The sequence below is a fragment of the Phyllobates terribilis genome, unplaced genomic scaffold (assembly GCF_046119375.1).
Source record: "Phyllobates terribilis strain yellow unplaced genomic scaffold, ASM4611937v1 Scaffold_1__5_contigs__length_1240528914, whole genome shotgun sequence".
Classification (NCBI taxonomy): domain Eukaryota; kingdom Metazoa; phylum Chordata; class Amphibia; order Anura; family Dendrobatidae; genus Phyllobates; species Phyllobates terribilis.
The window spans coordinates 945698237-945725667 of NW_027362761.1; the positions used below are offsets into that span (position 1 = coordinate 945698237).

The window sequence follows — 27431 nt, forward strand, 5'->3', positions numbered from 1 at the left end:
GAACACAAGGAATGGACATTAGACCAGTGGAAATCTGTGCTTTGGTCTGATGAGTCCAAATTTGAGATCTTTGGTTCCAACCACCGTGTCTTTGTGCGACGCAGAAAAGGTGAACGGATGGACTCTACATGCCTAGTTCCCACCGTGAAGCATGGAGGAGGAGGTGTGATGGTGTGGGGGTGCTTTGCTGGTGACACTGTTGGGGATTTATTCAAAATTGACGGCATACTGAACCAGCATGGCTACCACAGGATCTTGCAGTGGCATGCTATTCCATCCGGTTTGCGTTTAGTTGGACCATCATTTATTTTTCAACAGGACAATGACCCCAAACACATCTCCAGGCTGTGTAAGGGCTATTTGACCAAGAAGGAGAGTGATGGGGTGCTACACCAGATGACCTGGCCTCCACAGTCACCAGACCTGAACCCAATCGAGATGGTTTGGGGTGAGCTGGACCGCAGAGTGAAGGCTAAAGGGCCAACAAGTGCTAAGCATCTCTGGGAACTCCTTCAAGATTGTTGGAAGACCATTTCCGGTGACTACCTCTTGAAGCTCATCAAGAGAATGCCAAGAGTGTGCAAAGCAGTCATCAAAGCAAAAGATGGCTACTTTGAAGAACCTAGAATATAAGACATATTTTCAGTTGTTTCACACTTTTTTGTTAAGTATATAATTCCACATGTGTTAATTCATAGTTTTGATGCCTTCAGTGTGAATGTACAATTTTCATAGTCATGAAAATACAGAAAAATCTTTAAATGAGAAGGTGTGTCCAAACTTTTGGTCTGTACTGTATTTAAAGGTTTTAAAAAGTTGTTAAAGGGATTATCCAGGGCTGGGGTTCAAGTTTGCAAGCAGTCTATGTGACCTCAAACTTAGAAATCTTTACGGCTCGCACACTGCATGCTATCAGGATTCTCCACTGCTGATGCATAACCACAACCACAACTCTCCTACACACTAAGATGGAAAAATGCTGGACCTGATCTTTTGCACTGAAACATTATAGTGATACACTGCAGAGTGCCCTGGATGAAGCTGCTCCTCCTACACACAGAACAACTCGGCACAGATGACGACAACCTTGGCACACACTACAAACACGTTTTCTCCATCGGTGCTCCAGGTGTTAGAACCCTCCTGTTTGTTTTTTCCATCTTGTGTTTTGCGGTCACGTGACCATCTGCCTTTAGATTCCAGCTCCGCCCTTCTGGCTGTGCTGGACTTCAGTGTTTGACTGTTTTGCTAGCCAGGTGCTTCGGTGCCTTTCTCTGTCAGTTCGCTTGGTCCTTCTGGGACCTCTAGTACCTTTTGTCAGTTTGTCTTTTTGTGTTCTGCAACAACTTCTCTGTTTAGGAGGTGTCCCATTGTTGTCCCAGTCCTTAGTTCTTTTAGGGACCCCTCCCCTAATGCTATAGGTCTTCGTTCAGACTAGCCGAGGACTAAGGCGGGTCTGTTCTCTGGGAACAGGCAGCCTGCTACATTGTAGGGATTCAGCTTAGTCTTACTGTAGGGACAGCCTTCCCCTATCTTTCCTTAGTTCATGTTGCAGATCATAACATCAGGTGTGCCGAACGTCTGTGGAGAAAATCCAATCTGGCTGAAGATTTCATCCATTATAAGTTTATGCTTAAAACATACAACTCCGCCCTTCAAGTCTCCAAACAAACCTATTTCAATACCCTCATCACCTCACTTTCCAAAAATCCTAAACGCCTCTTTGACACTTTTCATTCCCTCCTCCATCCAAGAGTAAAAGCCCCGACTACCGACCTCAGCGCTGACAACCTGGCTAATTATTTCAAAGAAAAAATTGACCATATCAGACAGGAAATTTTCTCCCAATCCCCTTAATACCATGCACGGTCCTCCCTCTCCCATTGCATCTAGTGCTCCCTCTGTCTTTGAACCAGTCACGGAAGAAGACGTAATCAGGCTCCTTGTATCTTCTTGCCCTACTACCTGCACCAGTGACCCTATTCCCTTACATCTCCTTCAGTCCCTTTCCCCGGCTGTCACTACTCACCTAACTAAAATATTTAATCTCTTTCTCTCATCCGGTATCTTTCCCTCCTCATTTCCCAGCATACATCCATTACTTAAAAAAAACATCCCTCAACCAAAACTGTGCTGCTAACTACAGACCTGTATCTAATCTTCCCTTCATCTCTAAACTCCTGGAACGCTTGGTCTACTCCCGTCTCATCCGCTTTCTCTAAGATAACTCTCTTCTTGACCCTTTACAATCCGGCTTCCGCTCTTTACACTCCACTCAAACTGCCCTCACTAAAGTCTCTAATGATTTACTAACTACAGTGTCCATTTTAGAACTTGATCAGATATCAAAATCAAACATCAGAATGATGTCAGTTTGAGGCTAAATACCCTGTCTGACAAGTGATCCTGACAAGTGATTCTGACAAGTGATTAAAAATCACTTGTCAGAATCACTTGTCAGAATCACTTGTCAGACAGGGTATTTAGCCTCAAACTGACATCATTCTGATGTTTGATTTTGATTTCTGATCATGTCCTAAAATGGAAACTGTAACTAACAGCTAAATCTAATGGTCACTACTCCCTACTGATTCTCCTGGATCTCTCTGCAGCATTCGAAACTGTGGATCACCAGCTCCTCCTCACGATGCTCCCCTCTATCGGGCTCAAGGATACTGTTCTATCCTGGTTCTTCTCCAATCTATCTGACCGCTACTTCTCTATCTTTTGCTGGCTCCTCTTCCTCCCCTCTTCCCCTTACTGTCGGGGTTCCTCAAGGATTGGTCCTAGGCCCCCTCCTCTTCTCCTTATACACCACCCCTATTGGACAAACAATCAGTAGATTTGGTTTTCAGTACCATCTCTATGCTGATGACACCCAATTATACACATCGTCTCCTGACTAGTGATGAGCGAGCATGCTCGTTACTTGAGATTTACGAGCGTGCTTCCCGAGTATCTTCAGCGTGCTCGGGTGTTATGTTTTAGTCGCTCTGCGTGCATGATTTGCGACTGTTTGACAGCTTTAATACATGTGAGGAATGCCTGTTTCTTAGGCATTCCTCACATGTATTAAAGTTGTCAAACAGTCGCAAATCATGCGCACGGCGTGACTCAAACATAATGGCCGAGCACGCTGAAGATACTCGGCGAGCACCCGAGCATGCACGCCGAAAGGGTGGACAGAACATACTCGCTCATCACTACTCCTGACCTCTCCCCTGAATTATTACAAAACACCAGTAATTGTCTTTCCGCTGTCTCTAACATTATGTCCTCCCTCTATCTGAAACTGAATCTGTCAAAAAATGAACTTCTTTTGTTTCCTCCCTCCACTAACCTATCTATGCCCAACATAGCCATCTCCGTGTGTGGCTCCATCATTACTCCCCAGCAACAAGCCCGCTGTCTTGGGTTTATACTTGATTCAGATCTTTCCTTCTCTTCCCAGATCCAATCACTCGTCATCTACACCTCAAAAACATTTCTAGAATTCAACCTTTTCTTACCTTTGACTCTGCAAAAACTCTTACTGTCGCTCTGATTCATTCTTGTCTGGGCTAATGCAACTCTCTACTAATAGGTCTCCCTCTTACTAAACTCTCCTCTCTTCAATCCGTCCTAAATGCAGCAGCCAGGATCATATTTCTCGCCAACCACTACACCGATGCCTCCCCTCTGTGTCAGTCGTTGCACTGGTTACCCATCCGCTACAGAGTTCAATATAAACTCATCATCCTCACCCACAAAGCGCTCCATGCTTCAGCACCGCCCTACATCTTCTCTCTCGTCTCAGTCTACCACCCTATCCGTGCCCTCCGTTCTGCTAATGACCTAAGATTAACATCCTCAATAATCCGAACCTCCCACTCCCGTCTCCAAAACTTCTCATGTGCTGCGCAAATTCTTTGGAACGCACTACCCAGGACTCTTCGCTTAACCCCCAATACCCACAGTTTCAAGTGTGCCCTAAAAACGCATTTCTTCAGACTGGCCTATTGGCCCCACCTCCCTTATCTAACTATCCCTTTTTCTTTTTTTTTCTCCTCCCATACAAAATTTCCTTCCAAACCAGGTATCATCTGTTCACACACCCCCATGTACTTAATAGACTTATGTGTCTATACTTGTTCACATACTGGTTGGTGACTGGTTCATTTAGCATTAGGTGATTACCCTATTTATTACATTGATGCTTGACCGTACAATACAAGCAATTGTTATCATCTACATTTCATGTCTCCTCTATTTCCTCATAGATTGTAAGCTTGCGAGCAGGGCCCTCTCTCCTCCTGGTATCTGTTAATTTATGTGATTATTGTTATTCTGTAATGTCTTTTATTGTCTGTATAAGTCCCCTCTAAAATGTAAAGTGCTGCGGAATATGTTGGTGCTATAGAAATAAAAATTATTATTATTATTAAATCACAATTTGTATACAAGTGGTCACATGCCAAATAGACGTGTGCGGCCTCACTCAATACAAATGATTTGAGAATGGTCGCATACGTCTAGTTGGAATGTAGCCAGAGGTATGCAAATCGCATACTTGCGGGTCACGTGACCGCCCACTCCCAGCGCTGGCACTGGAGAATCCTGACAGCTCGCACTATGAGCATTCACAAGTCTGCAGTCACATACATTGACTACAGATTTGAACCCAAGCCTGGACGACCCATCTAAGGGCACAACTGGGTTAGTAATGCACTTTACCTAAAGTCCTATTACTGACCCAGTACAGCATGCACTGGTATTATCTTAGTAAAGCCCATTAGTCAGGTATCTAATGACCTGAAATTTGATTATTCTAGCTAAATCTAGGATATAAATATTCCCATTTCTGATTAACAGGAATGGGCATAATGGTTCAGCATTTTGTGATGTTTATCTGAGGCAGTACTGGCAGCACATTTTCCAGGGCTCTAATGCAATGAAACTAACATTTTCGCACAAGCATTGCCATCACCAGGTTACTATACCTGTAGAAAAATGACCTAGACTCCGATTTATCAAAGTGTTTTCACAAAAAATCTAGGTAAACACTTTGACAAGTCACAACATTTTTGCGCAACTCTAGGTTATGCAAACATTATCCAACGTTTGGCATTTTAATACCAGTTTCTCCCAGCTCTGCCAAAATAAGCAGAGCTTGGACGGTACAAGTGTATGACACCACACCCAAGAGTCTTTCTACAATTATGAAATATTGCCACAGTCAATAGTGCACAGACATGTATGATTGGTAACACAAAAGGAATCAGATTGTTGAATTGGTATTAGAAGCCATTGAAGCTAAAAAGTGACCTCCAGATGATCATTCCCAGTGTTATGAATGAACACATATGAAAAGCATAAATGTCATATCTCAGCTGCCACACTGGGGCTCACCACCACCATATACATAGGAATAACGCCAACTGAATATTTCTTACCATCATATTTAGCAATGTCTTCATCAGCATCTTCTTTCATGGTTTTTGAGAGGACCCACCTGAATTTAAAGACAGCTCAAATTAAGATTTGTAATGTGCCGCACAATTTACCGTCTATTAAAGGGAACCTGCCACTTTCTATTTTTGCAATTAAGGAAAATTCTCTTTTTCAATTAAGTGATTTACAATCTGCTGATCCTTGAGATTTGAGAAGAAGCAAAGGCTAATCCAAAGGCCAATGGAAAGTGTGGCTACACCACCCAGAATAGTGAGAACTGAGCTAGACTTCTACATGGCCTCAGTCTTATAAGTCCTGTGAGAGTAATATGTTTAACACTTCTGTACTGTTCGGGTCTATTTGACCCAAAAAAAGTTTGTAAAGCTGCAGATTATTTATTATGAGGATCTGCAAATCGTGGTAAGGCAAGTTTGTCTATGGATAGGTGTTATTATGAGTGGGGTTTTTTTTAAGTTTTTTTGTACGAAATAATGATTGTTACATATGTACTGTTCGGGTCAATATGACTCAATAGTGTTTTATACAGATCTCCAGCGATATTTTCAGTCACATAAATAATTTATAATATCATTATGGATTAGGATTACTTAAAGCATCTACTATTATTTATCGATTTCTCCAGTTCCTACAGGTTAGTGCACTCGATACATTTGCAAGTTATTGCAGATGGATGGTCTTTGAGTACAGTCTGTGCAGGTCTATTTCACTGTAGTATATAAGCTCTTATTGTTGCTAAACTGGTTAGTGTTTGCTGCGATTTTATTGTTATTATTATTATTATTATTATTATTATTATTATTATTGTTGTTGTTAATTTATATAGTGCTATTTTATTCCACAACGCTGATTTTACCCCATGAAATTAGTGCGTGTCCATTATTTCAAAAGTTGTATAATAATGTGGCAAAGACGTTCATTGAGTGAAGCTGAATTGTAAAAGCTTGCCAACGCCTCAGATTCTGAAGAAGATATCCAACTGGAGAAAGTGTCCTAAGATGAGGACCACATAAGTGGTGGGGAAAGTGATTACGAGAATTCTGATTCTGAAGTTGAATCTGATGAGGCAAGATACCCAGACAACTAGTCTGATGTAAGCAACTCAGTCTAAAAACAAAAATAGAATTTGAAACTTGCAGACTTCTGCCCAGGCAGGAAAATTGTCCTCTACTAACATCAGATAATTCTCTAATAACTAGCCACTATAAGAGAAGTTTGGCATAAATGGATAGAGATTCTTCCAAAATTATACAATACTGGTGAAAATGTCACTGTGGATGAACAACTTGTAGCATTCTGAGGTAGGTGCCAGATCAAACAATATATACTGAGTAAGCCAGAAAAGTACAGCATCAAGATATGGACACTTTGTGACAGGAGCAGTTCATACGGTCTAAACGCTCAGGTATATACAGGAAAAAAGCCTGGAGAAAAACCTGAAAAGAATCAGGGTATGTGAGTCATTTCAGATTTGATGTATGGACTAAGAGGACAAAATGTGACATGTGACAACTTTTTTACATCACACCAACTGGGGCAGCTGTTGCTAAAACAAAAACTCACAATGCTGGACACTGTAAGAAAAAGCAAGCCTGAACTGATGCAAGGTGTCCTTGGTAAAAGAGATGTTCATAGTTCACTGTGTTACTTTACTGGAAACACGACAGTGGTTTCTTACATTCCCAAAAAAATACAACAGGTCATTCTGAGGAGCACGATGCACCATGACAACACAGTAAGTAGTCGAGATGACAAAAAGCCGTAGATGACATTAGATTATAAACCCACCAAGGGGCAGTTGATACACTAGATCAACTAATAGCTGTGTACACAAGCAAACGCAAAAACAATCGGTGGCCAATGGTTTTATTTTATAACATTGTTGATGTATCTGCCTACAATGCATTTGTATTTTGGCGTGAAATAAACCCTGATCAGAATGCCAATAAACTGCATAAACGAAGACTCTTTCTGGAACAATTAGGAAAATCACTTATTATGCCATCTATTTTAAGAAGAAAAGTAAAACCCCGAAATGAAGGAGCAGCAGCCATAGTAAAGCGTATCCAGCAACATGCTCCACAAAGCAAACCCACGGCCTCCACCAGCACTGGAAAAAGACTAAAAAGGAAAAGATGCCAAATATGACCATCTTCGTGTAATAAAACAAATATTACATGTTCTAGTTGTAGTAAATATTTATGTAAAGCACATGTGAGGTATTTTTGTGCAGAATATAATATGCCTGAATATACTGTAAGTGAACCTGTACAAGTACAACCTTTTTCTAAAGAAAATGAAGCAAACTGAAGTTTTGATTTTCATGTATTTTTGACCAACCATGTTCACATACAGTTAAATAATGCAACTGGTATTCAAATAATACGCTTAGAGTAGCTAAATGTTAAAATTAACAGACTTTAATAGGTCGGATCATATTGACCCGAACAGTACAAGTGTATAGATCATACAAGCAGGACAGCAGAGTTAAGATGAATATGTATCCTGTATCACGCTTACTGATTATGTAAAATCTCTGTAAGGCTATGTGCCCACGATGCAGAAATGCTCCGGATTTTTCCTGAGCGTTTCTGCATCTCCCTGGCAGAAAAAGCACATGCGGATTGTACATGCGGATTGTACATGCGTTTTTCCTGCCAGGGACATGCGGATGTGAAGCGTTCTTCACATGCATTTCCGCATGCAGGTTGTCAAGCGCTTTCCAAGCGATTTTAGCATCACTTGGAAAGTGCTTGACAACTTGGTCACACTATATAAATCCATGCAACCGGCATGGATTTATATAGTGTGATCGTAAAAGAATGGTAAAAAATAAATATTATACTTACCTTCTGATGGCCCCCGGAGTCCTTGTCTCTGCTTGCCAGCAGCTTGCAGTAGATTTAAGGACCCGCCGACGTCAGCGGTTGCGTGACCCGTCACATGACTAAATGAAGTCAGCGCAGGTCCTTCAGTCCACCGCGATCTGCCGGCAAGCAGAGACAAGGACTCCGGGGACCATCAGAAGGTAAGTATAATATTTATTTTTTATTTTATTGTTTTTTTTACAGGTTCTATGGTACCAGGGTCCGGAGGAGAGTCTCTTCTTCTTCAAACCCGGGTACCATCCGCACATTGAAACGCTTGGATTCCGCATGTACAGATCCAGTGATGCAGATTACATGCGTTCCAATGCAAGTCAATGGCGGCGAAAACGCAGCGCTTCCGCAAAATAATTGGTAGTGCTGCGTATTTTTCCGCAATGATAATCCGCATCGGAAATTTCCGCAGCATGTGCACAGCACATGTGGATTATCATTTGGGAACATGGCAGGCCTTCTACCAAGCATTTTTTAAGCGCTTCTGCAGGGGAATTGCCGCTGCGGAAACGCTTAAAAAAAGCATAGTGGGCACACAGCCTAAGGGTTCCCTATAAAATTTGAGCAATTTTTAACGACGATAAAAGTTTCCAGTCGGGGATAAAAATTCACCGTTATGCCGATCGTCGCGGTTCCCAACGGTGTGACATCCACTGGTCAGCACGTTGTAATATATCCTGTGGACAAGTGATGACTTGTTTTCACTGGACAACCACTTTAATACTGCATGTCATGACTTTGTTTTTGTAATTAGATTACCTCGATATATAAAACCCCTACTGACTTTTTGGAAATCTTTGAAGTGACCAGTTGTTAGAATGAAGAGAAAATATGAAACTCCATACTCATGTTGCTCCAGGTAGATTTAAGACATTACTACAGCGCTGAGGACATCAGTGCTATCTACTGAGTCACCAATGACGATATAAATAATGCATACAGAAGTAACGATATGCATATACTAAGTAACATACCTATCTAAAAATCCATCATCAAACGTCTCAGAGAAGAACACATCACCACTAGGGACAGGCGTCTGGTATATAACCTAGAATGAATAAAATATCTCTTTAGTACATATTAATACAATTAAAGACTAATCTCTCACCAATTTTTTATTACCTAATCTGAGAGCAGCATGATGTAGGGGAAGACCTTGATTCCAGCGATGTGTAACTTACTGGGCAGCTTCCTGTCATTTTAATAAAATCGCTGTTTTATCACCTGCAGATCTACCAGTTCTCTCAATGCTGAGCTCTGTATGATCCTGCCCAGTGTACACAGAAAGCTCCCAATCAGTGGCAGGTGTGGGTTATAAAGAGATCATGATATGCTTGACTACATGGCAGCAGGTTTACTAGTCCTCTAGTGATAATCTCCTGCTGATAATACAGTGATTTTATCAAAACTACATGCAGCAGCCCAATAAGTGACACATCGCTGGAATCAAAGTCTCTGTCTCTACAGTATGCTGCTCTCAAATTAGATGGCAAAAACCTGATGATAGATTCCCTTTAATACACTATCAAAGTAGCTAATGTTCTACAGTAAATCACAACGAAAATGTTATAATATTATACTCATCACCTAGTAGACACCAAGTACCCAGGAGAGAGAATGGTCTGATCCATCAGAAGAGCAGTGAACAATAGGGATGGCTAGTGGTCGGATGAAGAAATGTGTTTTCAGAAATAAATACATATACAGTCTTCAACATTGAAATTGCAATACTAAAAAGTACTAGTCATAAGGTTATTAATATAGAGTAAGTAGCTGGTGTTGCTAAGATCTGCAAATGATCACATTTTCAAGTACCTAGCGCGAATCTAAATAAAATAAAATAAAAACCTCAAAAATCACATTGTGCAATGACTCCTGTTCGTCAACATGCCAGTCATTGCCACTTGTTGCAGACTGAGAGGGACAGAATCTTTCAACTAAGAAATGTTGGTTTATTACCCCATCAAATTGCTATGTGCAAAGGCCAAGATGTCAATACTGTTTAACGTAGTGATGGACTACACTGACAGCAAGAAATGCACAGAGAATAAGCTCTGCATGAACAGATCTTCACCTAAGAACAATGGCGTGCAGTGATCCATTCTGTACTGCAAGTGAAATTAGACATCAAATACCAAGCCTAAGGGCCAAGCAGTGCCTACACCACACGTGTCAAACTCTGGCCTGTAGGCCAAATTTGGCCCGCAGGATGATAATATTTGGCCCGCGACACCAGAACCACCACCCCGATGTGGGGCAATTATTCTGCATGGAGAACTATGTGGGTCCCATTATACTGTAAGGAGGACTATGTGGGGCCCATTATTCTGTATAGAGGACTATGTGGGTCCCATTATACTGTAAGAAGGACTATGTGGGGCCCATTATATTGTATAGAAAGCTATGTGGGGCCATTACACTGTATGGAGGACAATGTGGGGCCCATAACTCTGTATGGAGGACTATGTGGGGCCCATTACACTGTATACTGGTTGGCCTACGACTTTGTTCAAGTTTTTCATTTTGGCCCTCTGTGTGTTTCAGTTTTACATCCCTGGTCTACACAAACCATCAGAAGCCATTAGCACGACATTGGCCTAAGAGCCAGACGTCCAGCTACAGGTGTTAACATTGAACTCACGCCAGAGCTTGTAAAGGCTGTCATGGTGCAATGGAGGCTGCAATGGAGGTCTATCCTCTTCAGTCCCACTTTTGTCTCGGACTCACTGGTAGACTGAAGACAACATGGGCCATCAAAAGGACTTCATGGAATGTCACACTGGTCCTATTCCTGGGATTATGGTGTTGGGTGGTCTAATGTACAGTAGCCGGACTCCTCTAGTCTTCATTCCAAGTACACTAACAGCTCGGCGTTACATTGATTTGCTCATGGAACCAGTGGTACAGCCATTTCTCCAAAGTGTCCCAGGAGCCGTTTTTCAACACAGCAGTGCCAGTCCACATGTTATTCGTGCTACTGTCAGCAGCCTTTGTGGCTTAAACGTGCTCCATCACCTCCAACATCTCTAGACTTCCCAGCGAGCACATCTACAAAGGGAGCTGCCAGCAGTGGATCTTGATTATTTGCGCACCCAAATGCATTCAGTGTGGCAGAACATTCCTCAGACAACCAATAACATCATTGACTGCATTAACGTCATGCAGCCAGGGCATGTAAAGTGCGTGCAGTTTTACACATGGTACTCAAACGCAATACTGAATAAATGGGATATTTTGAAAATTTAATTTCCATTTTTTCATCATTTTCATATCATTAAGATGTCTACCAATCCTGTGATTTCCACAATTCCGCAAATTTTCCTTCTTGGTGGTGCAATTTCAATATTGAGGAGTGTGTAAATGTAGCGCCCCGAGGGTTCGGCCGCTACAGGGGTATTGCACCTCTGCCAGAGGTGTGGTATTCCACTCCCGGGTAAGGATGGAGTATGGACCAGGGCTCAGTTAGCTGCATACAGCACACACACCCCATTTCCGAGGGACAGCTCAACGGTGCTCCCACTAGACAGAAGTGCAGGCACGACCGACTATGTCCCTGACTGGAGTGGGGAGGGGGGTGGAACACCCAGTGCTGTAGGGGCAGATAGGGGTTGGTTCCTGAGCGTAGGAAGGAGCCCATTGGTTGCTGGTCACCTGGGCTCATGGTCAGAGGGAGGTATAAAAGGTGGGCACCATCTTAGCTCTAGGAGTTCAGTTCAGTCTGTTCTGTCCAGAGAGGAGAAGACAGGGAGTAGAGGCTCTGTAGGAGCTCTACTCCAGGAGGGCCTAGTGAGAGGCCGAGGAGGAGGTGAAGGGGAGCTGTGGTGTCACCTCAGCCCAGCTCCACGAGAAGGGAGGAGAAGAAGGAACAGGAAAGAAGGAGGAGAGACAGAGAAACAGAAGGGCTCAGGAACAAGAAGGTAGAAGGGACCCTAAGAACCCACGAGAATACAGGGTGAAGGGTCAGGCAGATTAAGGGTGCCGGATCCCAAGTTGGTGGAGGAGAAACTACCCTCAGCCAAAGACCGGACGTCGTGATCATTTATTGGTGCGACACCTCATCAAACCTGCTAGGAAGGCACCATATAGGACAGCGGAGGATGGGGCCCACGTTTAACCGCACAAGTCCGCGGTAGCTGGAGAAAAGTGGGTCACTGGTGAGGCAGGCCAGAGGAAGGATTGAAGGGGGTCCTGAGCCATACTCCTGAGCTGCCTGGGAGTTGACCGAGCCCCTCACCTGGTGGACGCAGCACGGCTCGGGCAGTCATTGCCAGCTGAAGTGACTTGGATATTAACAGTGAGTAAAGACCCTGGACTGCAGTACGTTGTCTGTGTGCTTTTTCGCTCCTCCGGCACTACCGGTACTGGGACTCTCACCACCATCACCCCCACCATCCACTACACTGCCCTGGGGCCGCACTCTTCCCGTGGGGAGTCACACCATCCCAGCTGCATACATCATCGGCCCCAGCGGTCTGCCCTGCAGCGGCGGTTCCTAATAACCGCAATCCACGGGTGGCGTAGTTGGACATTATCTAAAACATCTAAAAGACTGCCACTGGTCTGACCACTCTGAGCCACGGGACCGGGTCGCCACTACTACCCCCATCGTCTCCCTATTGCCCGGTACCTAGTGCCCCACGGCCCAGGGGGCGAGTCATATACATATATTTTTTTTCGCTTTTTAATCAGCAATACATTTTCAGGGGGAAATGTAACATTACATGGATGGAATCCATTCTATTAAATAGGTACCAATGTAACTCATGTTTGTGCACCTCTACTAAAGTAGAAGCCTCTTTGTTGGCAGCCATTCTCTGGCTAAAAGAAAAGGGTCCAAGCTTGGGGTCTGTTTGGCTATGTTCACACGTTTAGTATGGAGGAGGAGTTTTTTACCTCAGTATTTATAAAGCCCCCGTCTCACATAGCGAGATCGCTGCTGTGTCACGGTTTTGATGACGCAACAGCGACCTCACCAGCGATGTCGCTATGTGTGACACTTAGCAACGATCAGGCCCCTGCTGTGAGGTCGCTGATCGCTGCAAAGTGTCCTAGACCATTTTTTGGTCGTTGGCCTCCCGCTGGCCAGCACACATCGCTGTGTGTGACCAGCGAGACCAACGATCAGGCTGGTATCCATGGTAAACATCGGGTTACTAGGGGCACACGCGCACTTAGTAACCCGCTGTTTACCATGGACACCACTCTGCTACGGTGCGCGGGAGGTTACCGTTCACCTTAGCAGAGTCGTATCCATGATAAACATCGGGTTACTAAGTGCGCGTGTGCCCCTAGTAACCCGATGTTTACCATAGCTACCAGCCTGCTCCTGCTTCAGCAGCAGGCTGGTAACCGGGAGCAAGACATCGTGGACGATGTCGCTGCTTCCCTCATCGCCGGTGAGCCTGCCTGTTTGACAGCTCACCAGCGATGTATTAGCGATGACAGGTCGTATCGTTGTCGGGATCGCTGCTGCATCGCTTAGTGTGACGGGGCCTTAATAGTACCTCAGTATTTACCTCAGTATTTACCTCAGTATTTGTAATAGTGTGAAAGCTATTCCACCACGACAAAGAAAGCTATCCCACCTTGTCGTGGTGGGATAGCTTTCATACTATTTTTGATCAAAAACAGTGTTACTAAGAACCCTATTTTATTTAAATGCACTTGCTTTTTATTTATTTCCAGCAAGGTTTATGTTCATTTTGTTCCTCAGTATTTGTAAGCCAAAACCAGGAGTGGATAAAAACTGCAGAAGTGGTGATGTGTTTCTATTATACTTTTCCTCTGATTGTTCCACTCCTGATTTTGGCTTACAAATACTGAGGTAAAATACTGACCAAACACTGAACGTATGAACGTGGCCTTACAGTCAAATACCCTAATAAGTGATAGAATGCAGTTTTTTTAGAAACCTTTCATAGGACCAATAGACCTAACATGTGTATACTATTTCAGGAGATATACTAGACTTATAATCTTCACATTTTAGCCAGTTGTCAAGTATATGATTCTATGACACTTTTACTTACTTTTGAGAAGAGGTTATCTTCTTAGTGTTAATACCTGGTTCACATAGACTATGTTGTGGTTTTCAATACGAACAGAAACACACTCTCACGTTCATCTTACGATGGTCACCACTAACACACAAGGTGTCCACTAACTTACAATAGTTTCTGGCAATTTGTCCACCATGCAGCATTATTTTTCCTGTTCAATATAATTTCATCTGCATTAGAGGCTCCAAATGGAAACTTTGCACAGATGTGGACATAGCCTAAGGGTACAATGACACTGCACGATTAATGGAAATGAGCATTTCTAGGAACACTAATTTTCCAATAATCTTTCAGTGTAACAGGCTGCCAGTCACCCCCCGAACAAGCAAAACGTTTGTTAGGTGAAATGATTTGTAAACTGCAGAGAGCAGTGACAGCCTATGTACACTGAACGATCTATTAACAATAATTCTGTGCGCATCACTCAGAATGTACACACAGGATATTAAACAACTGCTATATTTTTGCCTGTTTAGACAGGCCGACCGTGGTTTGGATGTGCACATAACAATTGTCAATGATAATAGTGCAGTGTATATTTATTTTACTCACTTATATAGCACCATTAATTCCACACTTTACAGATATCATCATCACTGTCCTCATTGGTGGTCACAATCTAAATTTCCTATCAGTATGCCTTAGGAGTGTGGGAGGAAACCGGAGAACCCAGAAGAAACCCATAAAAACATGAGGAGAAAATACAAACTCCTTGCAGATGTGGTCTTTGGTGGGATTTGAACCCAAGAACCTAGAGCTGCAAAGCAACAGTGCTAACCACTGAGCCACCATATACAGTACAGACCAAAAGTTTGGACACACCTTCTCATTTAAAGATTTTTCTGTATTTTCACGACTATGAAAATTGTACATTCACACTGAAGGCATCAAAACTATGAATTAACACATGTGGAATTATATGCTTAACAAAAAAGTGTGAAACAACTGAAAAGATGTCTTATATTCTAGGTTCTTCAAAGTAGCCACCTTTTGCTTTGATGACTGCTTTGCACACTCTTGGCATTCTCTTGATGAGCTTCAAGAGGTAGTCACCGGAAATGGTCTTCTTACAATCTTGAAGGAGTTCCCAGAGATGCTTAGCACTTGTTGGCCCTTTTGCCTTCACTTTGCGGTCCAGCTCACCTCAAACCATCTCGATTTGGTTCAGGTCTGGTGACTGTGGAGGCCAGGTCATCTGGCGTAGCACCCCATCACTCTCCTTCTTGGTCAAATAGCCCTTACACAGCCGGGAGGTGTGTTTGGGGTCATTGTTCTGTTGAAAAATAAATGATGGTCCAACTAAACGCAAACCGGATGGAATAGCATGCCGCTGCAAGATGCTGTGGTAGCCATGCTGGTTCAGTATGCCTTCAATTTTGAATAAATCCCCAACAGTGTCACCAGCAAAAGCACCCCCACAGCATCACACCTCCTCCTCCATGCTTCACGGTGGGAACCAGGCATGTAGAGTCCATCTGTTCACCTTTTCTATGTTGCACAAAGACACGGTGGAAGGAACCAAAGATCTCAAATTTGGACTCATCAGACCAAAGCACAGATTTCCACTGATCTAATGTCCATCCCTTGTGTTCTTTAGCCCAAACAAGTCTCTTCTGCTTGTTGCCTGTCCTTAGCAGTGGTTTCCTAGCAGCTATTTTACCATGAAGGCCTGCTGCACAAAGTCTCCTCTTAACAGTTGTTGTAAAGATGTGCCTGCTGCTAGAACTCTGTGTGGCATTGACCTGGTCTCTAATCTGAGCTGCTGTTAACCTGCGATTTCTGAGGCTGGTGACTCGGATAAACTTATCCTCAGAAGCAGAGGTGACTCTTGGTCTTCCTTTCCTGGGGCGGCCTCATGTGAGCCAGTTTCTTTGTAGCGCTTGATGGTTTTTGCAACTGCACTTGAGAACACTTTCAAAGTTTTCCCAATTTTTCGCACTGACTAACCTTCATTTCTTAAAGTAATGATGGCCACTCGTTTTTCTTTAGTTAGAATTTGTATTATGGCAAGAAAAAAGCAGCTAACAGTCTATTCAGTAGGACTATCAGCTGTGTATCCACCAGACTTCTGCACAACACAACTGATGGCCCCAACCCCATTTATAAGGCAAGAAATCACACTTATTAAACCTGACAGGGCACACCTGTGAAGTGAAAACCATTTCCGGTGACTACCTCTTGAAGCTCATCAAGAGAATGCCAAGAGTGTGCAAAGCAGTCATCAAAGCAAAAGGTGGCTACTTTGAAGAACCTAGAATATAAGACATATTTTCAGTTGTTTCACACTTTTTTGTTAAGTATATAATTCCACATGTGTTAATTCATAGTTTTGATGCCTTCAGTGTGAATGTACAATTTTCATAGTCATGAAAATACAGAAAAATCTTTAAATGAGAAGGTGTGCCCAAACTTTTGGTCTGTACTGTACATGTTTATTCAAATAGCAATTATTAAGAAGGATTGATCACACTGACATCACATTTGCCATATAGTTGGAGACATTTTTATTCCTGTATTTTAGCCTGAAAACATATACTCAAGAGCTTGCAAAAATGGACAATTTTGTGTTTCACATTTGGCTGATACTGGCTAATGAATGTGTCACATTATACATTTGGAAGGGCATCTATGAATCAGACTTCATGACAACAATCAGAGAATAACAAAAGAAAAGAAAATTCTTGGTAACAAGAATCGGTGACTAGTTTGAGTATGTTATTCTTAGAAGAAGCTGAAGACATGTTTATTGGTTTAAAATAGTACATACAGTATACAAAATATACAGGGCCTACCTGTAAATAACTCACTTGCTCTTCACTCTTGGCTTCTGTGACATCTATACCGTCATCCTCATCATCCTCTTCTTTGTCATTGATTTCAGCAGTTGCCAAGCCAAGGAGCAATATGGCCAAACATAGACATCTCTTCCACCTCCAATATGGCTGCATTGTAGAAATCTGAAAGGTGCAAACATTATTAGCGATATGAGATGTCCATCAGTCCTGAAAACTGCTGCCATATGGGGTCCTGACGTGTAGAATAGGACAGCAGGCAATGCCGTACATATTATGTGAGCAATGGTGACATACACAGGTCAATTACAAAGAACAGAGAGGAATATTTTACATTTACATGTAACATCTTTACATTTACATGTTTGGAAGTGTAGCACCCTGAGGATTCGGCTGCTACAGGGGTATTACACCTCAAGCCAGAGGTGTGGTATTCCACTCCCGGGTAAGGATGGAGTGTGGAACTGAGCTTAGTAGGCTGCATGCACTACATACATCCCATTTCCGGGGGACAGAACAACGGTACTCCCACCAGTATATGTGCAGGTACGACAGCGTCTGTCCCTGGCTGGAGTGGGAGGGGGGTGGAACATCCCAGTAGTGTAGGGGCAGATAGGGGGAGTAGTCTGGGTAAAGCTAGGAGCCCATTGGGTGCTGGTCACCTGGGTTCACACATAGAGGGAGTATATAAGGTGGGCACCATCTTAGGACAGGGTCTTTTTAGTCGAGTTCAGCCTGAGAAGGAGCAGAGCAGAGGAGCTCAGCCAGGAGGGCTGACTGGGAGCTGTGGCTCCAGTTGGGCCCAGCTCCAGAGCCAAGCCTGCAGAGGAGAGAGGAGAAAGAAAGGCCCAGAGTGGAAGACCAGAGGGAACCCTAAGAACCCAGAATCAGACCAAAAAGGGTGAAGGGTTGGCGGACACGGGTACCGGAACCCGAACTGGTGGAGGCCACTTATCCTCAGCCAGGAACCGGAGGTCGTGGTCAAGATTTGCCACGACCCTCACCAAATCCACCAGAAAGGCACACCAAGTATAGGGTCAGGGAACCCAGAGGAGGTTTGACCACCAAGAGACCCGAGGGAGCCAGCCAAAGGTGGATCCCTGGTGGGAACGGCCAGAGACAGAGAGAGAGAGAAGGGAGCTCAGGACCACGCTCCAGAACTGCCTGGGGGTTAGCCGAGTCCAGGACCTGGTGGACGCAGCACGGCTCGGGTGGTCACTCAAGGCCAGAGTGACTGAGAGAACACCCGTGAGTAAAAACCCTGAAACTGCATCTCCTGACTCTGACTCTTCTTACTGCACCGTCACAACCCCCATCATCTTCACCTGCTGCCCTGAGGCCATACCCCTCCCGTTGGGGGTTATAACATCATCGCTGCACCCATACCACCGGCCTCAGCGGACTGTTCTGCAGCGGCGGCTTCAAAGCCGCACTCAACGGGTGGCGTAGTCGACATCCAAGTTAACATCTTCTGCCATAGACTGCCACTTAGTTTGACACCCTGGGCACGGACCGGGTCACCGCCACGAGACTACAACCCTCAACAGATCCGGCTCCGGGTAAGCTCCCGCGTGCGCAACGCAGCGCGACACAGGCCCAGGGGCGCGTCAACTTTTGGCATAGTCGGCAGGATAACGTGCCCGCAACCACCGGGTACTGCGTGCCTGAAGAAAAGTTTATCTGTACCGTAAAAAGAAGTCTCCCGCCAATTCCGGAGGGTCCCCGCCATCGGACGCCATCACGGGTCGTTTCCCGCCGGTTGCCCGCCATCTGCAGCTTTTTCCCGCCATCCACGGAGTTTCCCGCCACTGGGAGACGATTCCCGCCATCTGAGAAGATTTCCCGCCCTGGCAGAGCGGACGCCATTATGGGCGTGCCAGAGGGTGGTAAGAGACGACCTCCCATCGTGGGCCAGGACCAAGAATGGCGCCAAAAACGAAGACCGCCCCCACCAGCAGAGGCTGCGATGCTAGCGATGTCCATCAGCGTGGGGGGTCTGCCCCTGGAACTGACAATCACCAAGTTGCCCCAGGACCGCCCTGAGTGTGGGCGGAGACAGAACAAAAGAGCGAAGATGGGTGCAGCCTGGAGGAATCTAGAGGAGCCGTACCCGGAGATGGAGGGAGAGGCAGGCAGCACCGACCCTGTGGTCAGGAGCCTGATGCAAGCAACCACCCCACAAGACCTGGTGGAGATCCTGGCACAGCTCCCCCGAGACTGGGAGCGTGCACAGACCGCGCTGGAGGGCCTCGCAAGGAGGATGGCCCAGGTGCAGCGAGAAATGCTGACGGAATGGAGCAGGGAGATGGCCCAGCAGGCTGGAACCCGCCAGCGGAGCACACCACCCGCAACGAGGAGCACGCCTGCCCCTGAAGAGGATGCAGAAGGGACGGAGGCCGGAGACGACGCCGCAGAGGGAGCTGAAGAGACGGAGGCAAGTAAAGGGGACGTTACTACCCCAAGCCCAGCCACCGTAAGCCTACCCCCGCTCCCCGTCGCAGAGCCCGAAGTCCCACTGATCGTGCCCGTTGCCGCACCGCTACCGCTCCAGACTAGGCCCCAAGCAGGAGCCGCGACCACGCCCCCTGTGACGTCACGCGCCTCAACCCTGAGCGCGGCCAAGCAGGAGACGCCACCGGCCTGGTCGCAAGGCCGAGTGCCCCCGGGCGCCGCCGTCTTCACGGTGCCCTTTACCTTCAGGGTACCCCAAGCCTGGTCGCAAGGCCTAGTGATCCCGGGCGCCGCTGCCACCACCGCGCCCTCAACTTCCACTGTGCCGCACCTGGGTGAAGACTTGTTTGCCCAGCACACTTGCCCGGATGGGCAGCCTTTTGAGTGGCCACCGGAGTACTACCATCCCCGACTCCGGAAAGAAAGACCCCTGGATGAGCCCCTGATCCCGGCTCCGGCACAAGCCAAGATCACCCCACTCTCGCTGGAGGAAGCGCAGATTGCGTGGGACCCCACTGGAGGAGACCTCATCGGGTTCACTCAAGAGACCCGGGCGGCTGCAGCGGAGCGTGCAGAGTGCTGCCGGCAGCAGTTAGAGGTTTTCGACCGGGAACGGCGAGAGAGGCGGGTCCGCGAGGAGCGGCTGCAAGTGAAGAGTGCAGAGCAAAAGAGCCGGACCCGAAGGAACCCCCGTGCAGCCCACGGTCCCCGTGCCACCGGGACTGTAATCAAATTCCAACTGCAGCACGGTTGGGGCTTCATCAGAGATCATCACACCCCCGGCGACGTCTTCGTGACCAGAAGAGATGTCGAGTCCCACCTACCGGAGGGACACAGAGGTCGTGACCTTTACCTGGGTGATGAGGTCACCTTCACCCGGCACCAATGTGCCAAAGGACCCTATGCCCTTCATGTACACCGACTGACAGAGAAAGAGCTGAGGTGTCAGGAGGAGCAAGAGGACCCGGACGGGTCTGAAGGGTACACGGAGGAAGGAGCAGGAGGACGCCGCTACTAAAGTACGGTAAATGGAACTGTAAAATAGTTACCCGTTAGGGTACAGGAACTGTTACCATTATAGTCACCGTTGGGACCAGCAAATTAAACTGTTACCCGTATGTCCCTTAATCCCACTGGCCGAGGACTGAGAGCGGTCATTCTTCCCTAATCCCACTGGCCGAGGACTGAGAGCGGCCACCTCCCCTTGTATATAGTTGCGCTTTCTAAGGCGCCCCCTACTGGTTTTATAGGAAACTGTTTTTTCTACCAGAGACTGTGGCACTTACCTGGTCACAATTTGCACAAGTGGCCAGAGGTCAAAAATGTTTTATATGAAAAGTTTTATTATGATGAAAGAGTTAATATTATTTTATGATGTGTCCGTAACATTTTAAAAGAGAAGTACCTCCCATAAAGGGATGATTGAAGGTTACTGTTTATATATTTTATATGTAGTGCACTTTAAAAAGCTTGTATGTTTTATGTTTTTGCTCTTTTACAGCCCGAGGACGTGCTGTGATTTACCAGGGGGGAATGTAGCACCCTGAGGATTCGGCTGCTACAGGGGTATTACACCTCAAGCCAGTGGTGTGGTATTCCACTCCCGGGTAAGGATGGAGTGCGGAACTGAGCTTAGTAGGCTGCATGCACTACATACATCCCATTTCCGGGGGACAGAACAACGGTACTCCCACCAGTATATGTGCAGGTACGACAGCGTCTGTCCCTGGCTGGAGTGGGAGGGGGGTGGAACATCCCAGTAGTGTAGGGGCAGATAGGGGGAGTAGTCTGGGTAAAGCTAGGAGCCCATTGGGTGCTGGTCACCTGGGTTCACACATAGAGGGAGTATATAAGGTGGGCACCATCTTAGGACAGGGTCTTTTTAGTCGAGTTCAGCCTGAGGAGGAGCAGAGCAGAGGAGCTCAGCCAGGAGGGCTGACTGGGAGCTGTGGCTCCAGTTGGGCCCAGCTCCAGAGCCAAGCCTGCAGAGGAGAGAGGAGAAAGAAAGGCCCAGAGTGGAAGACCAGAGGGAACCCTAAGAACCCAGAATCAGACCAAAAAGGGTGAAGGGTTGGCGGACACGGGTACCGGAACCCGAACTGGTGGAGGCCACTTATCCTCAGCCAGGAACCGGAGGTCGTGGTCAAGATTTGCCACGACCCTCACCAAATCCACCAGAAAGGCACACCAAGTATAGGGTCAGGGAACCCAGAGGAGGTTTGACCACCAAGAGACCCGAGGGAGCCGGCCAAAGGTGGATCCCTGGTGGGAACGGCCAGAGACAGAGAGAGAGAGAAGGGAGCTCAGGACCACGCTCCGGAACTGCCTGGGGGTTAGCCGAGTCCAGGACCTGGTGGACGCAGCACGGCTCGGGTGGTCACTCAAGGCCAGAGTGACTGAGAGAACACCCGTGAGTAAAAACCCTGAAACTGCATCTCCTGACTCTGACTCTTCTTACTGCACCGTCACAACCCCCATCATCTTCACCTGCTGCCCTGAGGCCATACCCCTCCCGTTGGGGGTTATAACATCATCGCTGCACCCATACCACCGGCCTCAGCGGACTGTTCTGCAGCGGCGGCTTCAAAGCCGCACTCAACGGGTGGCGTAGTCGACATCCAAGTTAACATCTTCTGCCATAGACTGCCACTTAGTTTGACACCCTGGGCACGGACCGGGTCACCGCCACGAGACTACAACCCTCAACAGATCCGGCTCCGGGTAAGCTCCCGCGTGCGCAACGCAGCGCGACACAGGCCCAGGGGCACGTCAGAAGCCCAGATACTGGATCTAAATGTGCAGCTAGCACTCAGGAGCATTGCAAACATGGAGAGGAGTTTAGCGCTCACTGAGCTTGCGCTGGCTGGGGCCAGTGATATGGAGGAGGGTGGAGGTGAGCAAGATCAGGACAGAGAAGTACAATACGTAGCTGGATAAATGTTACATGCTACCCAGCGGGGCCTCAACGATCAAAGAAATGTCCAGACCATTTCGACACGACCAGCGATCTCACAGCAGGGGCCTGGTCGCTGCTAAGTTTCAAACGTAGCGAGATCGCTACTGAGGTCACTGTTGCGTCACAAAACTTGCGACTCAGCAGCGATCTCGCTTAGTGTGACGGGGGCTTTAATGTGTTGTTGGTATAATATCTGATGCTCTGCAGACATGGTGTAATTGCGTGTCAAACTCACAGCCCGCAGGCCGAATCCAGCCCGCCACGCAAGGTCAAGACACAGAAGGACCAGCTCTCCACTTTTCAAATATGGAGAGCCGATCCTTCTGCGTCTACTGCCTGCGGGTTTCTTTTAAAGAGCAGTGTGGAGGTTTGCACCGGAACTCAAAATCCAAGATAGTACCCACCTGTGCTGGCACCACCCCATCTGCGAAATAATGACTGCGTTCTATGTCAACACAGCCAACGCATAGCAGAGAGGGTGGAGCCAACACAGGCAGCTGGTGTTATCTTGGAACATGAGCAGATGCAGCCAGCACTTAGTAGAGGGGGCAGCTCCAGCACAAGGAGCTTGTGCCATCTTTGAAACCGAGTGGATGCAGTCAGCAAGAACTTAACAAAAGGGATGGCAAAGGAAGCAGGTTCCATCTTTAAATCAGAATAGAGGCAGCCAGTACTTAGCAGAGGGGCCGGAAAAGGGAACAGGTTCCATATTTGAATGAGTGCATACGCAACCAGTACTTAGCATAGGGAGGTACAGCTCTCTTAGCCCTACTAAACAGGGACAGTCCTCCTAGCCCTACTATCCAGGAACAGCTCTCTTGGCTCTCATACCCCAGGGACAGCTGTCTTAGCCATACTGTCACGGGTGTGTCGCCACGAAGATCGTCACGATTACACAGCCTGACTTCTCGCAGCTGACTTTTTGGTGCTTGGTGCTTTCGGCAGTGAGGGAGTTAATTCTCTCTCTCTCTGTGCTAGACTAGGTCCAGCCTCGCCCAGCTGCAATCAATGTTGCTGTAATGAGACTCCTTCATATTCCTGCTGGTCTGTTTGGGAAGTGTCGGTGAAAGCATTTCACACAGACTTACAGAGCGGATCGTTGTATTTGGAGTTTCTGAGATAAGTGTATTTGGAGTGTTTTTTCCCTTCCTCGCTTTATCATTTATCTCCTTTCCCGTTGGAGTTCCCTCTGTTGTAGTTGTGTAGTTTTTGTATGCAAGGTGGTTTTGGTTTTTCCCTTGTACTGTCTCGTTCGTCTAAGTACTGTGTGTGGGCATATTATTACTTGTCCTCTTTTGTTGTGATCGGGGTCCTTCTCAGGACTAGATTACTTAGGTGCAGGGATCCTCAGGAGGTAGGGGTTACGCTGGCGGCCTGGACCTCTGTACCTTTAACAGTACCTCCAGGTTGAGGGATTAGTCAGGGCCCCAGCTTAGGGTCAGCTTAGGCTCCCTACCTCCAGTATACAGAGACAGCGTGACACATACACCCCAATGACAGCGCTCTTAGCCCTACTACCCTGGAATAGCGCTATTAGCTCTACTACCCAGGGACAGCTCTCTTAGTCCTACTACTGAGGGACAATACTCTTAGTCCTACTACCCAGAGAGCGCGAACTTAGCCCTACTGTAATGCAGGTGAATGGATGCAGTGCACAGAGGACACAAGGCAGGAATGGTCAGTGAATGATATAATGCTGTTTAAATACAGTAGTAAGTTACAGTAATTCTAAATAATTGGTGATAATAACAAGGCAAATGAACAATGAATGAAATAACGATACAAATGAAATAGTAATACTGATGTTCTCTTTACAAAGGTGGTATTTCCCGCTAGGCCGTAAGTCTTTCTGACGAAGTCTATTAAAGGGTGTGAGCCTCCCACGCACCAACCGGCCCCTTCCCAACCTGTTGTCTTGATCCCAGCCGACCCTGGTACCGTATGTTATAGCTGGAAGTGACGGCCCTGCTCACTCGCACTATCACACGCAATAGCAGGTGTGCCTCTCTAGTCGTTGTCTCATCGCAGATCTTCACTGCTTGACCGTCGTAGAATGTCTCCTGGGCCTGGAGAGGAAAGGACTGGGCCTCGGCTCCTGACGGACGACGTCTGATCTCTGGGTCTTGACCGGCGCAAGTCCTGGTCTTGACCAGCACAGTCGGCACTCTGAGTCTTCCCGGGCGTAGTCTGAACCTTGTCAGGCGGTGATCGGCACCTTGGTGGCGTACACTTCCCGCAGAGGCCTGTCACACTGGCCATAGCGCTATTCCTGGTCTGCGTCTTTTCTGCTCTCTCTCTTGGCGCCAAATCTGCCTGCGGTTTGGCGAGCAGGGCTTTTATATCCAAGAACACTGTCATGCGAGTCACCTGACCAGGTCCAACACACAAAGTTGCTCCCCCTGCAATTCTTACGGTACAAATTGGTTCCACCTGATTTCGCCTAGCCAGTAGATGGCAGTCTTTCCTCATTAATGTTACATCTCGCAAGGGCTCTTCAGGTGTATCACTACTTCCTCTTACACTACCACCCAGGAACAGCACTGCTATCCCTACTACCCAGGGACAGGGCTCTTAGCCCTACTACAGAGGGACAACTCTCTTAGCCCAAGTATGCACAAGGACAGCGCTCTTAGCCCTACTACCCAGGAACAGCTCTGCTAGCCCTACTACCCAGGGACAGCGTTTTTAGCCCTACTCCCAGGAACAGCATTTTTAGCCCTACTACAGGGACAACTCTCTTAGCCCTAGTATGCACGGGGACAGCGCTCTTATCCTACTACCCAGGAACAGCTCTCTTAGCCCTACTACACAAGAACAAACCTCTTAGCTCTACTACCCAGGAACATCTCTCCTAGCCCTACTACCGAGGGACAGTGCTCTTAGCCCTACTACCCAGGAAAAGCTCACTTAGCCCTGCTATCCTGGGACAGAGCTCTTAGTCCTACTACCCACAAACAGCATTCTTAGCCCCACAATACAGGGACAATTATCTTAGCCCTAGAACACAGGGATAGCACTCTTAGCCGCACTACCCAGGGAAAGACCGTTTATAGCCCTACTACCAGGGACAGGTCTCTTATCCCTACTACCTAGGGACAGCTGTCTTATAGCTTATGGCCAGTCCATGCATTGCAGTCCATTCAAATACCATGTTGCACAGACGTCTGCATGAGCCCTTAGAATTATAAGCGGCCCTTTAAAGGTAACCATAATGCTAATGTGGCCCTCGGTGAAAATGAGTTTGACAACCCTGGTGTAATATATACCATCACATATTATCTTGTACATACATATTATCGTGTACATAACATCTGATATGTGTTGTCACAGTATATCATCAGATTCCAGTCATATATTACACTGTATACTTTATGTGTATACTATACCGACATGTACAAAGATAATATATGACTGATATCTCATGTACTATGACCTGCTCTCTCTTTCTAACTGGATGACTCTGTGGCTTCCAGCGCATGTGAAGTATACAGAACGACACATGCTCGTTGCCGCCAAAGCTACCTGCAACATTGAACCGCAGATATCAAGGTATCATTATATTCAGCTTCCTATGATCTACATGCCCATATAGACGGCTTAGGAAAGTTGATCCTAATCACAGATTCCCCATTCTGATCATCTTTAAGCCAGAAAATCTGATTAAAATTCTTTTTAACAAAAATCAAGGTTTAATTTTAAGAAAAATTGCCCAGTCCTACACCCACCCAACGGACAGTTGATAACTGGCAGATTTGTAGGGGTCTTACTCCTGAAACTCCCACCGATTCCAAGAATGGGGCTCTGACATGCCTTGTCTCTATGGGACTACTGTAAATAGTAAGATGTGGCCATTTTACCATACTGGCCGGGCATTTCAGACTGTTCTTGGGATCAATGTGGATTCCAGCAGTTGGAGCCCCACCTTTCCGCAAGTTATCACCTATCCTTTGGGTGGGTGATAACTTTTAATGATGAGAATAATCCTTTAACCCCTTACCGACATATGACATATTGGTATGTCATATGCCGGCAACCTGACTTTGATGAGGGTTCACAAGCTGAGCCATCATCTGCATCTAACAACTGCGTGTTGAGCGGAACTCTACTAGCGGTTGTTAACCTGTTAAATACAGCTCGCCAGAAGACGGCGCACTATTCTATGCACCCATTGGAGCTCCTGTGACGTGATCGTGGGTCGACGATTGGTTGCCATGATGGCCAAGGCTCTGCTGAAGACTCGTGTGCCTGTCCTTATTGTTCTCCTTTGAACACCAGCTTCTGGCGGGTATTCATAGTGGACCGTGATTTTCATTATATACAGCAATACTGTGGTATTGCTATATATAGCACAAGCGATCAGATGATCACAGGTTCAAGTCTACTAAAGGGACTAACAAATAGAATAAAAAAAGTTGTAAAAAATATGAAAAAAAAATATAACAGTTCAAACCACGCATTTTCCCCCATTAAAAATGAAGAAATAGAAAAAATACACATACAGTACAGACCAAAAGTTTGGACACACCTTCTCATTTAAAGATTTTTCTGTATTTTCATGACTTTGAAAATTGTACATTCACACTGAAGGCATCAAAACTATGAATTAACACATGTGGAATTATATACTTAACAAAAAAGTGTGAAACAACTGAAAATATGTCTTATATTCTAGGTTCTTCAAAGTAGCCACCTTTTGCTTTGATGACTGCTTTTCACACTCTTGGCATTCTCTTGATGAGCTTCAAGAGGTAGTCACCGGAAATGGTTTTCACTTCACAGGTGTGCCCTGTCAGGTTTAATAAATGGGATTTCTTGCCTTATAAATGGGGTTGGGACCATCAGTTGT

The 27431-nt window shown here is 46.3% G+C and overlaps 1 protein-coding gene across 3 annotated transcripts in view; it reads right to left on the reverse strand.

The window, feature by feature from the left end:
• CLGN (calmegin) overlaps positions 1-27431 on the reverse strand; it is a 123454-nt gene that overhangs the window by 59407 nt on the left and 36616 nt on the right. For 2 of the 3 annotated variants that reach the window (XM_073642022.1, XM_073642013.1), the window contains exons 2-4: positions 17179-17343; positions 9302-9375; positions 5433-5491 (exon numbers count right to left, since the gene is read on the reverse strand). In XM_073642022.1, the coding sequence (XP_073498123.1) occupies positions 5433-5491; positions 9302-9375; positions 17179-17343 (298 nt within the window). The remainder of the gene's footprint in view (positions 1-5432; positions 5492-9301; positions 9376-17178; positions 17344-27431) is intronic. The other variant, XM_073642031.1, reaches the window with a different exon arrangement.